Source organism: Scomber scombrus, chromosome 21 (genome assembly GCF_963691925.1).
Source record: "Scomber scombrus chromosome 21, fScoSco1.1, whole genome shotgun sequence".
Lineage (NCBI taxonomy): Eukaryota > Metazoa > Chordata > Actinopteri > Scombriformes > Scombridae > Scomber > Scomber scombrus.
In genome coordinates this window covers 19,968,719-19,985,304 of record NC_084990.1, presented here as the reverse complement: position 1 = coordinate 19,985,304, position 16,586 = coordinate 19,968,719, and the positions used below count along the sequence as shown (strand labels likewise).

The 16,586-nt window shown below is 39.5% G+C and overlaps 1 protein-coding gene across 1 annotated transcript; it reads left to right on the top strand.

Moving 5' to 3' along the window:
• The first annotated feature begins 187 nt into the window (after window positions 1–187).
• On the top strand, window positions 188–14,715 carry rgs9b (regulator of G protein signaling 9b). The gene is made up of 18 exons (XM_062443005.1): window positions 188–256; window positions 1,977–2,073; window positions 3,638–3,688; window positions 3,776–3,882; window positions 4,684–4,735; window positions 4,815–4,873; window positions 5,085–5,161; window positions 5,252–5,333; window positions 6,882–6,944; window positions 7,565–7,594; window positions 7,727–7,788; window positions 8,895–9,008; window positions 9,160–9,275; window positions 9,441–9,528; window positions 10,186–10,407; window positions 10,677–10,800; window positions 13,068–13,471; window positions 14,553–14,715. The coding sequence occupies exons 1-18, from the start codon at window positions 188–190 to the stop codon at window positions 14,713–14,715; spliced, it is 1,980 nt and encodes a 659-aa protein (XP_062298989.1).
• The last annotated feature ends 1,871 nt before the right edge of the window (window positions 14,716–16,586 follow it).

Below are 16,586 nucleotides of genomic sequence, written 5' to 3'. Positions count from 1 at the left end.
CAACCAAAGCTGGAGCCGGTGGGGAGCACTTGAAGGCAGCACCGGTATTGATCATACACTTCCCCTTCAGCATCCCTACACACGACACAGCCACAGCTCACAGGCGACAGTTGCACTGACTCTCTGTGTGTATGTGTGTGTGAGTGTGAGTGTGCGTGTGTGAGGGAGTGGAGAGCACCAGGGCATCATGACTATAAGAAACCCTATCGGGGATCATGGACAGAGGTATCGACCACGGATGGCATGTCTCAAAAAGGTAGGCTTTCCCCCTTTATGTCAGTGGTCATCACAGATCTGCTCAGGGCTTATAGACAATACCTGCAGACGCACTATGGATCCTGTAAACGCAATGTTTCTGGTGCTGTGGTCTGCTGTAAGCTGGCTGCAATCATATTATATCAGCCTCTAAAACAATCTGTATTCTCTTCAGATCCTCAGAGGAATCCCTTTCCTGATGCTTTTGGTCTTTTTATTTTATTTTTTATTTTAGGATAGACAGGTACCATTTTAATTGCATTATGCTTTAAAGAAATGCAACACAACCTGTATTGCTTCAAGTCTGCATTCAAAAAAAATCTGAATTTTTGTCACCCAATTAATTACAACCAGTGACAAAAAATAACACCTCACAAGCATCAAGCATTCAGAAATGCTTGTAACTGAGTGACAATACATCAAAATGCTTCAAATCATCTTGGTTTCAGGGGGCACTCTTTATCTGTCTGTCACACTAAATGTTAGAGTGTGTTTTGTTGCAACCTCTTCACAGTGATAAGGTCATTCAGTTTAATAAGCATTAAGCCTGGATCAGTATCAGTGCTTCCATCTACACCAACCAGCCTCTGGAAAGAAGTTAATCCAGGCGCTTGTGTATTGGAAAACAACGCAGCCCGGTCCCGTGGCCAAAGTGGGGGCTCGATTCATTATCTCACATTTCACATTGGTTCATATAAGGAGCTGCATGTTCATAGTTGTAGTAACTCCTGGTATTAGAGGAGCTGCGGAGGAAGTAATTAAGAAAAAAAAGCTTAATCATTAACAGAATATTTTTTTTGTCTAGAATCTATTGACCCACAGCAACTCACTATGCTCCGCTCTCCAGGGGAATGCTGACAGAGAATTTATTTCCAGGAAAACTTCGTGTTTTGGCCCATGAAAGCCCACTTTGGTCCAGCTCAGCCTGTGGCTTATAGCCTGTCCAGGATGACTTCAAAGCACAAAGCCACTTCAAACAGTCTCAGGAATCAACCACACACACACACACACACACACACACACACACACACACACACACACACACACACACACACACACACACACACACACACACACACACACACACACACACACACACACACACACACACTCACTCACTCACTCACTCACTCACTCACTCACTCACTCTCTTTGACACATTCAAACACACAAACTGAATTATTTAACCACACTATTCCTTGCTTTCCCAGTACACACCTGAGCTGTGGGATCGGATGATGAGATAACTAAGACGTTGTTTAGGGCAGTGACTCACCACAGAAACCTCCCACACAAGCCAAACAAATGCAATTAGATCAGGGCATGAAACAAGCCCCACAACTCACCTTTTGCCATCTTTAAATGCACCGTTATGGTTCAGATTTCCCATTTTCATAGTTTTTTCTTAATTGCATTTTTATTGTTGTTTCTGAACTTAAAAAGCAGAAATAGTGTTAAGGTAATCAGCTAACCACTAAATCAATTGCATTTGTGTGATTGAAAGTAGTGAATAGTGAGCCTTAATAGGCAATTAGAAGCAATTGTTCCAATCTTTAATACATCTAACCTGTTTTTTTTCCTAATCCATAACCCAGTATGTCTCATAAAGGCTGCTCCCACAACTTGTTGTCAAAGCAACCTGTTGGCACGGTGACCTCTGCCCCCCCACGATCAGTTGTCATGGTAACCTCTTCTCACCCCCTTATGATGTTCCTTCACAGGCAGAGAAGGTGCTGCTGGAGATGCAGGATCCCAAATCAGGGGTTAAGTCGCAGCCTCAGCGGCTGGTCATCACAACAATACCGCACGCTATTGCTGGTGAGGAGGCCACACACACACACACACACACACACACACACACACACACACACACACACACACACACACACACACACACACGCACACACACATGTAAAACGCTGATGAATGCACGTACGGTACACACTTGATGTTATTCAGCGGCTGGTTGAGTGATTGTGCCTGTGTGGTCTCACTGGATGATACCAGAGCTCTGCGCTTCAAAACTCGAGAGCTACAGATCCCATCTCCATGACAACCCCCGCGGTCTCGGAGTCGGAGACAGGGAAAAAAGTAGGAGGTGAAGGAGGAGGATGATTGAGCAGGCAAGAGCAAGTAACAGAGACAGAAACAAGAGAGAAAAACTGAGCGAGGCGGGCAGCGGAAGGAGGAGGAGGAGGGGGAGGAGGAGGAGGAGAGGAATAGAGGGAACCTAGAGTTCTACGTCAGGCTGGTTAAAATAGCTGAATCAATGAAACTGAGTAAACAGGCCTCTCCTCTTCTCCTCTCTCCTCTTTCTTTTGTTTCCTCTTTCCTTTCCTATATCTTTCTTTTTTTTCCTCTCTCCTCCTGTTTGTCTTACCTTCGTCTTTCTTTCCTTCCCTTTCCCCTTCTTTTTCTCCTTTATTGTACTTTCCTTTAATTTGTTCTCCTTTCCTCTCTCCTCTTCTCTTTTACCTGCCTCTTTCTTTACTTTCTTTTTCATTTTTTTCATTTGTTCATGTTCTCTTTTCTTTTCCCTTGCCCTTCTTTACTTCCCTTTATCATTTTTCCTTTCTTCTCCTCTTCTTTTACTCCCCCTCCCCTTCCTCTCCTCTCCCATCACATTTTTTACTCTCCCTTTCTCACCTCTCCTCTTCTTTTTCTCTCTCTCTCTCTCTCTCTCTCTCGCTCACTCTCTCTCTCCTATCCTTTATCTTTAACTCCTTTCCTTTTCTTACCTTCATCTTTCTTTACTTTTATACTCATGTCACCTCTCCTCTTTTTTCCTTTTCTTACCCTCAATGTTCTTTATTTGTCTTTTCTCCCCACTCCTCTTCTCTTTTCTTGTTGTTTCCTTTTCTTTATCTTTCTTCCCTTACTACTCTCCTTTCCTTGTCTTCCCTTCATCTTTCTTTGCTTTCCTCATCTCATCTCATCTCATCTCATCTCATCTCATCTCATCTCATCTCATCTCACCTTCCCTTCCCTTTCATTTCCTTTCCTACCCTGACCCTAACCATCTAGTCTCTCCTCTTTTCTCCTCTCCTCTCCTTCCCTTTCCTCTTCCCTTTGTTTCTCACTGTGCCTCCTCCACAAACCCCCTGTTCTCCTCCTCCTCTTCCCTCCCTCCATCTGTCTCCTCACATTAGCTGGAGAGGCTCACAAACTATCAGCACAGTCAGTAGTGGTATATCAGAGAGGGGTCTGGCATTTAGCGGCGCACACCCACCTCACAAACACTCACAGCACTTATTCCTTTTTGTTTGCTGTCAGAGCTGCTTTTGTCTGATGTGTTTATTTATTTATTTATTTAGTTATTTATTTTATTTTTACAGATGCTTTGTCTTCTCACACTTGTCATTTGCATCTTTTTTTCCCGCAGGTGAAGACATAGTCGCCTGGTTAGAGGAACGATTCCAAATAGACGCACAAGGTGAGAGATGAGGCTGTAGTCTGTACTTCATGGGTTTTAAAGTCATGCCCAAATTAATTCAATTAACTCTCTGCCTGTTGTTTCCAGAGGCGAGGGCTTTCGGCTCTATGCTGGTGTCGTTGGGATACATCTACCCTCTAATACACCACAAACGCTTAGTGATTAAACCAGATGCATCTCTCTATCGCTTCCAGGTAAACACACCTCACATTTCAGACTTTTTGGCCCAACTTTAAACCCAGGGGAGCCACATACTGTGCAGAAATCGTTTTATAATTTTTAGCTCCCTTTTTTAAAAACTTCTTGTCTTGGGTTATTTTAAAAGCTGCAAACACTCCCAGCATCTGATGAAGGATCACAGACGTTTTCCAAAACTAACAAACATTTAAGATTTTTAACACATTGTTTGTGGTACAGTTGTTAATAGGGTATAATATTACCCACTGCTATGTTTCATTTTTACACATGCAGTCCATTGGTAGTTTTCATTAGGTGCAAATTTCTGATTCTACACTTTTTGTTGCCGTTAAATACGATCTGTAATCATACTGGAGTTCAATCAGTCAATAACACTTTATTTGTATAGTACTTTTCATACAACTATAACTTTAAGTCTAATAACCAAAGAAAATCTTTAATGATATAAAACACAGCAAAGTAGAAAATACTCACATTTGAGGGACTGGAACCTGAAGATGTCTGCTTGATAAATTACATAAAAGATAATTAGAATAGTTGTTGTTGAAAAAAACAAAAAACTGCTCTAACATGCAAAATGTACAATTAGAAGATAAAATAGTTTAATATTAGATGATTAGAACAAGGCAGAAGCAAGCAGAGGAGCATTTTGTGACCTTAAATTGATCTGGTTTTGGTCTCCAGAGCGATGATACATTTTAATAATGTTTGTTCTGGTTTGTAACAAAATAAATCCAACTCAGAATAACACGTACAATATATATAATAACTTAGATTCTGCCATTTGTCCTTTCCAGACACCATATTTCTGGCCTACACAGCAGTTGCCCGTTGAGGATACAGATTATGGTAAGTATGACTGCGCATTTTACATCCCGCTCTGCTCCAGACACTCGACTAACGCACCTTTTTTATTTAATCATTTAAGCAATCTACCTGGCGAAAAGAAACATACGTAAGAAAGGAATCCTGGAACTGCATGAGCAGGTGAGAGCAACACGGAGAGAATACCCAATTATAAGTTATTTTTGTTGGTTGGCATTAACTGAGGTGTTATTTTATGTCTTAGAAGCAGAGAAGGTTTTTTTGGCACATCTACTTCCAAACTGCACGGAGGAGGGAAAAAAGCCTCTAGAGGCCAAAACTCCAGCAAGACTTGTAGTATATAGAACTTTATTGTGTTATTTCATGTCCTCAGGAGCAGTACAACCGTATTCACAAGTGGATGAATCATAAATGGGATTTCATAGTGATGCAAGCTAAAGAGCAGTACAGGTAGGTGTGTTTGGAAGAGACTCAATGGCATCACTCAGCTTTAAAAATCAAGAAGGTGTTTTACAATTCTGCTCTCTGTGTGATTTTTAGGGCTGCGAAGGAAAGAAAGAAGCCGGACCGCGTGGTGTTCGAATGCCAGGAGAGAGCCTACTGGGTGGTTCACAGACCGCCGGTGAGAATACACACAAACACACACAGACGGTTGTCAGACTTGTACTGTGAGCGCAGGATACAGCTTCATATCAGTGGACTGCCAGCAGACATAGAAGTCTGAAAATAAATTGCACTCCACCTCTATACTTCCCAGGGTATCTCATTATCTCTACCCATGATGCCTCATTACCGTTACATGTCCGTCGGAGGAAAAGGGCACTACTGATTAATATTTCACACTGCGTAGGAAAATGTGCGTGCAGTGGTTTGCACCTCTTTGCTTGCGGGATCATGAGTCTAAGTTTCACCCGGTGTTGTGACGCTGGACCGAGAAAACTGGAGCAGCTGCCACCGAACATCGAATGACCCCAAAGAGCCACTATGTGCCAGCTGGTTCGTGATCATATGATTAAATACAAATGATATAAGTTATATACAAATACACTCAATTACTGTAAATGTAAGCTGAAATAATAATAATGATAATAACATAATCTTGAAGCACTGTCTCTCCCTTTATTATATTTTATTATATTGTGCTTACATGGTGCCATTGTATTTTAACTCCCTAATTAATGAATTAAAAGTAAATTAATTAAAAGTAATTCCCTAAAACAAATTTACACTGCAAACCTGTGGCCAGATCAGTTCAGGAGTATTGTACTTCAATTCATTTTTTTTTATTCATCAGGGAGAACACACATTAATTAACACCACGGGATGCTAATGTGTTAGATTTAAGGCTAAAAGGCTTTAGTGTTGAGCTTTAGAAATGTTGGTAGGTATATTTTCAAACTTTATACAGCCTGGCTAGCTGTTTCCCCCTGTTTAAAGTGTTTGTGCTAAGCTAAGCTAAGCTAAGCTAGTCACCTTGTGGTTCCACTTTGGTGCTAAATGCACGGGCATTAGAGCGGTTGTAATGGCTGTAATAATCTAATCCTGGCAAGTAATTAAGCTTATTTTTCAAAAGCTATAATATTCTTTTAGCCCTCCTGTAGAAAAAATTACAGCAGTTTTATTTTCAGAGTCTCGTTTTTATTTCACTTTGTCTGCCTAAGAACTTGTTTACGCTGTGTGTGCTGTAGCTGAAAGTGACAAAAAGAAAAGAAGAGATTTTGTTAGCATTGAAATAACATGAAATTTTAATATATACTTATTTGCTCACTTGACAGCTCCATACTCCACACATTCATAAAACTCAATCATTTCTCAGAGATATATTTATCCTGTTTACCAGTAAATGTGATTTACACTCAATCAATGCTTAAATCCCCTGTTGGAAACAAACAAATAACTTGAAGATGTTTTTATAATATCCAAGTGTGAATACATTTTTTTTTTTTTAAATCACATTTTACATTTGAGTGGCCTCCTGTCGTCCCTTGTGGTCGAGAAATGTGTGACACATTAGCAGCCTATGATTAGCATTGTAAAACAGCCATCTGCTTTAGTCCTTTGGTATCCATTGTATAATTGTGTGTGTGTGTGTGTGTGTGTGTGTGTGTGTGTGTGTGTGTGTGTGTGTGTGTGTGTGTGTGTGTGTGTGTGTGTGTGTGTGTGTGTGTAGCCGGGGACAGTGAGTTCAATGGACTATGGACTGGAGAGACGAGTAGATCCTAACTCAGTCGAGGTAACAGGTGAGTCTCCACATGACCTGTATGAACATAATTCCTGCCAATCAGCTTATATTCAATAAGAGGCTTTAATGCATGGATCTAGGTGCTACTTATCTTCCTTTTCCTTTCCCTGTCTGCTGTTCCAATCATTAAACTCATCTTTTACTAACATAAATTCTGTCCTACGCTCTCTTCTCTCCTCTTCTCTTCTTTTCTATTGCAGGCATTTCTCATGGCTCACCTCTTTTTGTATCCAGACTTTTATAATGGTTATGAACACCTACAAACACACACACACACACACACACACAAACACACACACACACACACACACACACACACACACACACACACACACACACACACACACACACACACACACACACACACACAGAAATCTTGGCCATCACTTAACCTGCTTGCAATCATTTTATCCCTCAAACAGCCCTTTTGAAGAATCATTCAAAATGTAGTCTTAACACTCACAATGGTCCACAAAAACATTGAAGTATCAGAGCACTAACACAGAGGCACACAGCACAATATTCCACTTTGTGTCTGCAGATATAGATTTAAAACCTGTGATTTGACACATAATCTGTTACATAACATTTAATATATTTTTCTCCTCCAGACAAAAACGCCCGACTTCTACGAAAGAATCGTAAGTGAGATTTTGCAGTCCACTCTTTCTTTCTCTTTCTTTCTCTGACTTTTTTTCTCCTCTAAACCTGTTTCTGTTATCTAAGCAGTGATAGCATTTTTACAGCCGTTATCTCTCCTCTGCTTCCTCTAGATGATCTTTACCCAGCAGTCCATCATGAGGCCCAGAGTGAAGTCATCTGTGGCCCTGGGCGCGTAAGCTAGTCCATCATATTTCCAGTTTGCCTACATACAGTATATATGTGACAAAACAGGTTTGCCTTAGATTGGCTGCATCATACTGCATGTCCCATAATAACAAACACACTGACCTGCAAATGTAGGACAGGCGGAAGTCATGCAGAGATGAGATTTGATGTGATTTAGATACAGTAGCTGTAGGTTCAGTGACTTCCTATCATGTTATCAGCCTGCTAGCGTGTGATGATGATCATTTTGTAAGATGTATCAGTAGGCACGTGCTTATGCCAGAGCTGCATAGTCCTAGAAAATGTTTTGATTCATTATAATTTGCAGCTTGGCTTAGATCTGCATCCAAACACATGACATTCAGGCTCAGATTTCTTTCATTCAGACCGGTAGTGAAGATAGCAAAAATATAAAGAACTGTAGATTCAAACCTGAAGTCTAAATTAGTCCTAAATTACTTATTCATTGACCAGTGACCTAACTTTCCCTGTTAATTTCAATAAGAGGTATTTGCCAGAATTGTGCTTTATGCTTTATGTTTATGTAACAGACAGGTGCACAAATATTAACATTTCTTCAATGAAATACATTTATGTTGCAACATTTCAAAAGAGAAAAGCTGCTTTAGTTATTATTAACCATGTACCATTGGGGTCAGGAATGTACCACTTTTGCTGCTATTTAGTGGTGACTTGACATATTTGGTGACTCCTTCTGTAATGTGTACTGATGCAGCAGGACATAACTTTAAGTGAAATTACACTACAGGAGATATGTCATGTTTTATGTGACTTTTATGTTGTTTATATACTGTTATAAAGTCAGATGTTTATTTTAACCATGATCAAAGTTCCAAAACTTGAGGTGAATTTATTTTAAATGCTTTGAGCAAGTCAAAAGACACTGCTTCATCCTGCTCTAAACGTTAATTTTGAACCTCTACTTCCTTCTCGTAAAGATGTCAAATTGCCGTCCATTTAGTCTAAAACAGCCTGTTTTAGACAGAGGCTGAACTGACGGGCTGTGAAAATGGCTAGTTATATTAAGCTAGATATTCCAGTAGTTAAGATACAGCAGTCCCATTGGTCAAATTTCAACGTTCCTCTTTGCAGATTGGTGAAATACTGCACCACCTACCAAAGCCACGACCCTTTCCTTTCCACGGTTCTTCCCAGCAACCCCTGGCTCACTGACGATGTCACGCTGTGGACCTTGAACATGCTCACGTGAGTCAGCCGAGGACGATACATAATTCATATTTCTTTTAATTTCACCGGTATTTGAAATTCAACTGATGGATATTGAATTTACAATAAAAAATGGTTGTTTCAGAGATGTTCTTTTTCTTCCTTATTTTTGTGTGTGTGTGTGTCACAGTGCGGAAATCCCAACTAGAATGCGTGTGGAGAAGTGGACGTTCAGCTTTGGAGAGCTGCTCGCAGACCCTCGAGGGCGAGATGATTTCAGACTCTTCCTGAAGAAAGAATTCAGCAGTAAGATGGTTGTTTTAAATAGATTTAACAAGACTGATTGCAGAAGCGAAAACTTCATTTTTGATCACACAGTGTTATTTTTTCAGCCATTGGAAGAGGCGAACATCAGCTCAGTAACGTTCTTCTCTTTTCTATTCAATTGTATTCCATTCTCACCCATCTTAGGTGAAAACTTGGCTTTCTGGGAAGGTTGCGAGGATCTGAAGTGGGGAACAGCTTCGACAATGAAAGAGAAAGCCGAGCACATCTACAAGTACTGTCATCATTTCTTCCCTGTTTGAAATACAATCAATCATCTCTAATGACTCTTAATTCATGGCTGTTGAGGTTTGATATGATATAGTCAAGTGCAGATGTCAGTTTTGTCAAGCTTTTTAATTTCACATTTTTAATCAGTCACAGGAATATTAAAAAGATTTTATTATTAATTTTTAAACCTGTATTTAACCAGGTGAATCCCATTGCATCCCATCCCATTACAAGTTCTCTTTTTCAAGGGAGCGGTGGCCAAGATAACAGCAATACAGTGTTTCAAACAGCAAACATGCAAACAATAAAAACACAGAAAACAAAGCATACAGTAGCAACTCATAAAATAATATTTCTAAAAAAACAGACAGGAGAAATACAATACACCTTTAAACCCTTCAATATATTTCTAAATGCCTTAATCAGGATCAGCTGATCTAGCGTCAGACCAGGCTTCAGAGGCAGAGAACATAAAGGCCTGTTTGCAAAAATCAGTGTGAACCTTAAGTTAGAAGGTGCAATGCCTACGGTAGAACGTAAGGGAGAGCAGAGAGTGTAGGACAGAATTGATGTTAGTAATAGATGAATATGCATTAAAACAATAATTACTAGTTTTGAGTGAGATATACCCTCTCTGTTTCTGCTATTCTCTTGATCCCAGGACATTCCTGGCCCGTGGTGCACCTCGGTGGATCAACATTGATGGAAAGACCAGGGAAATCACCGTGATGGCCCTGAGACATCCACACAGATACGTCCTGGACGCAGCTCAGAGTCACATCTACATGCTCATGAAGAAGGACAAATACGGTCGATACATAAAATCTCCAGTGTTTAAGGACATGAGTAAGAGGGCCATTGATCCTGTGGAGCAGAATTTTACGTAAGTGGCCACTTTAAACTCCCACATTTTTGCATTTAATTGACGGCACTTTTTCTGAAGACACTTGGAGACAAAAAAGTGTAAATATTTGCAGCAAAGGGTGACTTATTAGTGACACTGGTCTGAAAAACACAAATTCTCATCTCTCTGGCTGATAATTGGTCTCACTGCAGCTCACTGGAGCTACTTCATTCATCATTGTAAAAAACTGAATTTTTACTGTCTTTTCCTCCTTTCTCCTCTCTTTTTCATCCTTCTTAATCCCCTAGTGACGCCCAGTTGGAGCATAATGCAAAGAACAGGCGGCCCTGTCCCAGCCCCATCATCCTCCAGAAGCAGGAGGAGGAGCGGAAGGCCAAGCTGGCTGCCAGTGCCCCAGTAGACATCACACAGGTCATGAGCAAACTACAAAAGGAGGCAACGGTTAAACCTCCTTCTCATAAGAGATGAACACAAACACATGATGCTCAGCGATAAATGAGCTTTGCATACTGACTGCAGTCTCATCATTTTACTTTAAGTTACTGAATGATTTAGTGGAGTCATTTGAGTTAAAGCTGTAGTATATTTTATTACTGATGATATCTACATTTTAAAGCCACTGTAGTTATAGTTTAAAGCTGCTATAATCAATATTTTTATATTAACTATGGATCAAATGATTATTTGTAATGTGAAAGGTTGCTTGCAGTGATGATTCCAGAGAGAACTACCACATGAATGCAGTTTCTCTCAGCTTTATAAAACTTTAAAGCATCTTTCAGCTCATTATTTAGGCTTTCAGACCAACTTTACAATTTTTGATTCACTCTCAGTGCTCTCATAGCACTATTTTTGCAGCATCATGCAGAATTTTAAGCATAAGAGCTCTAAAAAGCTACCTAACACAACCTGCAGCACCAAACAGCAGACCCAGTTATTGACTAGCTGTTGAACATAGCGGAGAATTTAGGAGATAAGGATCCACATTTTCCCAAAGCAGAGCAAAACATTCCTTTAAGGAGAGAAAATGTTAGACTTACATGTCTCCGGATGAATGCTAATGTCGCTTTGTATCTTTAGATGTGTAAACAGGTGACTGTTTGCTAACAAGTTCGCAATATCAATTTAAAAGTTCACAGCATGTAAAATCTCAGTTATTGCAGGTTTAATGATATTCAAACATCTACAGACATGTGTATCCATACTAATGTCAAAGATTCAGATTTCAGTGGAGGAAAAAAAAACTATGATTCTGTGGTTGTTTCATCCTTAACATGCCACAAAAAAGAACCTCATTATTCAAACCTGATCTGGTGAGCCACTGTCATGTTGGTGCATTTGATAGTAAAACAGACTGTTAGAACGTTTATTTCAAGGTAAAGTGGAAAGTGGTGGTTTTTGGGAATGGGAATGTGCAATACTGAATATGAAATCATATTATAGTTGCATGGTATGAAAGCCAGAGGGAGATAGACAACATTTAGGTGTAGGAGATGTATAGTGGAGTTAAACAGGACCCTTTTAAAAGGTCCACCCTAATAACAAAAATCATTGCACAACCACCAGCTCTCGTGTAATCTGGCCCTGCACTTATTTACAGTTTGAGATAAACACTGCAGAGACTTTGTGAGAAATGTTGGTGATTTTTAGTGAATTGACTCTTTAAACACATTGCAGATTTATTGATAATTGATTACAGGCAGAAGACAAATGGACATTTTGAGACGTCTGTTACCATCTGTTACATTTCTGTCCATAAACGTTGTAACTGTGGTCTGTCATGTTGTTTCCCATAATGCATCTGTCGTACTGTGTGTCTGTACTGGTCTTTATGTTTTTCTGTGTCATCAGTCATAAGCTAATAAAATCACAATCCACAAACCACCTCATGTTTATCCGTTTGTCCTGAGTTGTCATTCACTGTTTTCATTAACGTCACCACACACATTCTTCTTGGCTGTCCTTGAATTGTCAACCCTGTCTGCTTGAAATTATTGATCATGAGTCTGCCCTGATTATTGGCAATAATGCTGAACAAGTATCAGTTAAAATTAGAGACAGTATATATGATAGATGACAGATGTGCAGATATATTTCTTTCTTTCTTTTTTCTTTCTCTCTAAGAAAACCTTGATAACACCAGCCATAGATGCTTACATGCTGAACTACAACATATCTATAAGAGCTGAAATTATTGAGTTGATTAATAATTGTTGATTGACTTAAAAGTAATTTGCAACCAGACCATTTTTAATATGTTACCTTGGGTTTGGGGAAATTGTAATTGGCATTTTTTTCGGTATTTTTTGACACCTAAAACGATTGTTCGATTAATCAAGAAAATTATTTTTTGTTGCACTTTAATATGTAAAGTAAATCTTCATAGTGCTTCATCATCGTAACTGTAATAATAATGATTTGTTTTTAAGCTCCTTTAATGCAACCCAAGGACACTTGGTTTGCATTAAAGCATTAAAAAAATAAAAAGCTTGGCTAAAAATATGGGTCTTAAGTTTAGATCATATGATAACATCCTATAATATCCATCACATTACATGGCAGTATGAAACATCAGTTGGAGGGAATCATCTGCTGAAAACTTTCCAAAATTCACAGCATGTGTTTGGAGAGAAACCCCCTCTTGCTGACTCATGTCTTCTTGCCCTTTGACCTCACAGCTGTGTCGCTTCACCACCCCTGTCCCCCACCTCGCTGTGTACTCCGGCATCATCGACTCCCCTTCTGCGACCGCCTCACCCTCCCTCCCTTTCCTGACCCACACCCCGGCTTGCCCGTCCCCCATCAGCGTGGCCTTAGACAGCACCTCTGCCTCTGAGCGGCGAGTGGAAGCAGGTGAAGGAGAGCGTGAGGGGAACCCTGAAACTAGACCCCTCTCAGGAGGAAACGTGTCCAAGTCTCGCATGACTCTCTCCCTGCGGCGTTTGCTGAAGCGGGGATGCACCCCTTCCACCATGTTTGCCAGCTTGTCGCCTAAATGCCACTCAGCTGCTGGGACAAGCAGCCGCATCCAGCCAATCAGCCCGGACCAACCCAGCCAGGCTCCACCCAGGAGGTTTGGCAAGTGAGTGTGAGACGCCTACAAAAGTGCACAAAAAAAACTTTTCAGTCTTCCAGCGTTAATCCAACAATTTGGATTTTAGCTTTAAGGTTGTTTGAGGGTGTTCCCAATGCACCAATGATCCCAAACATACAGACAATACAACCAATAGCTTTTTATGTTCTTGATCCTGAAGTTTGAAAATTAAAAAGTAGAGGCCTCACAGTGTCTGTTGATGTCTGCGTGTTGTAGACAATTAGAGCAACATTAGTTTATCACAGAAATGTAGCTATCAGCCTCAAACTCAACTCCATTGACTGCGAAGGAGTTGACACCAAATTTAAAGCTACAATCACCAATACCTTTATATCAAATAATATGGTTGAAATGACTGTGTATAGAGAAAGGTTTCGCTTGTTGTAATTAACCCACAGATAATTGTTACCTAACTCTGCAGTTCCCCTTAGCTGTAGCATTTTAGGGTCTTTCAGCTCATTGTTTTGGTTTTACAGCCCACAACTTAGCTGTATTGGTTCTCTCTCACTGTGCTCGTTAACCTAATTTCCAGCAGTAGCAAGTAGATTTTTTCAGTGAAAAAGCTCTGATAAAGCCATTAAATGTTACTTGCGAAACAGCAAACAGCATATAGACAAAGTTAGCAATTAACTGATGAACACAGCAGAGCATTTAGGAGCTGAAGTGCCAGATAGTTCCTTCAGGTGTTGAGACCAAACCAGAGATAGAAAGAGAGCAAAGAAGACTTATATATTCAACGGGAGATGACAAACACTTGTTGCTCAGTGTCCGCTGAGGTGTTCCCTTTAACAATTTTGAGTGATAATACATTAATATTGTGTTAAGAGCTTGTTCCACCTCCCCAAAGTAGTCACATAAATAATTAGATCGGATAAATGATGCTGCTTTAATTGTAGTGATTTTATACACTAACTCACCAATTAATTTCTGTCCCTCTAAAAATGTATGTATGTATAAAAAGGGCTACAAATTCCACTTTAACCACATACTTATTGTTCTATTTTAAACCAAATGTGCAGATGAAAAGAGATAATAATGATGTTGAGAAGTGTTCTGTGACCTTTCACAGCTTTTTCCAGATAAGAGTGGATATTCCTCCAGAGTGTCGCATCTACCCCATAGAGTCTGAGGATGAGGATGAGGAGAACCGATCCGCCTCTCGGGCAGGAGGGGAAGCCAAAGAGATCATCTGTCCCTGGGAGAGCCTCACTCCGCAGAACGGGACCGGCTAACGGGCTAAATTTACACAGGTTTAAAAAGATGAGGGTTTGCAGATACAATGTGTCTGTCTGAGCAGGCTGGAAGTAGATTTTTCCCATTTCACAGAGCATAAAGGGGTAAAATCTCATTGTAAATTGTCCCTGTGTAGGTGTGGCTGAATTCTCACCAGCAGGCTACAAAATACAACATAAATACCAAACAACAAAGAGACTGAAACACAACAGTCAATCTGGGACTGAGTTTCACACCTTAAAGGAATACGTCACAAAAATCCCTTGTTTTGAGTATGAAACATCCGCTATGGATAGTATGCATAAACAAAGCCAGAAGTTTAGAAATACTGAGTCCAAATTCCAGTTTAATAACGCTCCTCGATAAAAATGTTTGACTAGCCACCAAAAAGTTTGTAAAATTTCTGCTTTGTTTACATTTGATTGATGCAAATGTTCTTCTATTTTATGGTCCAAATGCGATTTCAAAGCATTCTCCACACAGCTAGGATTATAATCCTTCAAGTAAAATGTAAAATCATTAAAATCCTGAAATCCCACATTGTAAAATATCATTACAGGAATTAACTAATAATAAATAAGTTGTATTAAATTCAAGTTAATTCAACTTCAAATGTCTCATTTACATTTTTAGAGCATTTCTGAAGATATAAACTTGAGTTAATCTGACTTAAAGTCTTTTGACTTGACTTCATGAACTGAATGAATGAACTGCTGAGAGTTCTCGTTAAACTTGTTAAATTAAGTTCTTAAGGAACAGCATATTAGCATACTTCCCAGCATGCATTTTTTGAGGGTTAAAACTTTGCAGAGACCCTTAATTAAAAACACACATGATTTTAACATACTGTGTGCCTTTAATACAAATTAAGATAAGTTATAGTTTTAATTAAAACAATGGAAACCGTGATGAATGTTATTATCAAATTCTATCAATATCCCTATACACATATAATTTATGTCTGTGATGCCATGCATGCTGAATTTGTACTCTGGTGTAAAGAGGTCAAACAACAAGAGCAGATGCAACAGCTTTAAGGTCTTTGAGTTAAATGAAAAACTCATTCTTCAAACTGAGAAATTGTAAAGAAAAAACACATCTGTCTTTGACCTTTAATCAGTCTGACTGATTTTATTGAACTTGATATCTCTAGTTAACTCAGTTAGTTTTACATTTTCTCATGAGACAACTTTAAAGTATTTATTCGTCTTTTTAAGTTAACTCACATGTTTAACACTGAACCAGCTCATGATGTATTATAAAAGAACTGAGATCATGACATTGATTTCTTAGCTGTAGCTATGGCTTCACAACTGTGTTTGCTGACAACAAACTCACACAGTAGTTGTATTCAACCATATTTCTGCATATTTGGTGTTTGAAACAAGCCTAAATAAGTGAAGTATTTGATGCTAAAAACATTAGATTTAAGTGTCGTATTCCTTTAACTATAGCCTTATTGTCACCAACCCTTACTGATGTGAACACCAGCTGAGCCAGCTGTTCAGTTTTGTCAGGCCCCGATCCTCCAGAGGACAGAGGGGGTATACGACAAACGTCTGATAGCTTTTCAAACCTGAGCTGTAGCTTTCACATTGAAACCTCATTGTGTATCTTTTGAACAGTAGCCCAACAGCAGCCTTACCCTCCTGCACACACCTGAGAGCTTTTGTTTTTTTTGGCTTTGCAAGTTTCTTAAAAGCAGACATGTGTGCAGACATCTGTTCACAGCCGGGGCCACGAGACAACAAAAACTATAAATGGAGAAAAAAAAAATAAAGGAAATGACTTTTAAGATTAGCCAAGGAGTCATTCATATGAACATCCTATCCTTCTTAAAAACACATAAATATACAGTAGATACATTAAT

Excerpts from the sequence above, each read along its gene's own strand:
- rgs9b (XM_062443005.1), top strand. The coding sequence starts at position 188 with ATGACTATAAGAAACCCTATCGGGGATCATGGACAGAGGTATCGACCA. Across the intron at positions 2,074-3,637 it reads AATACCGCACGCTATTGCTG|GTGAAGACATAGTCGCCTGG; the intron begins GTGAGGAGGCCA and ends TTTTTCCCGCAG. Across the intron at positions 3,689-3,775 it reads ATTCCAAATAGACGCACAAG|AGGCGAGGGCTTTCGGCTCT; the intron begins GTGAGAGATGAG and ends TGTTGTTTCCAG.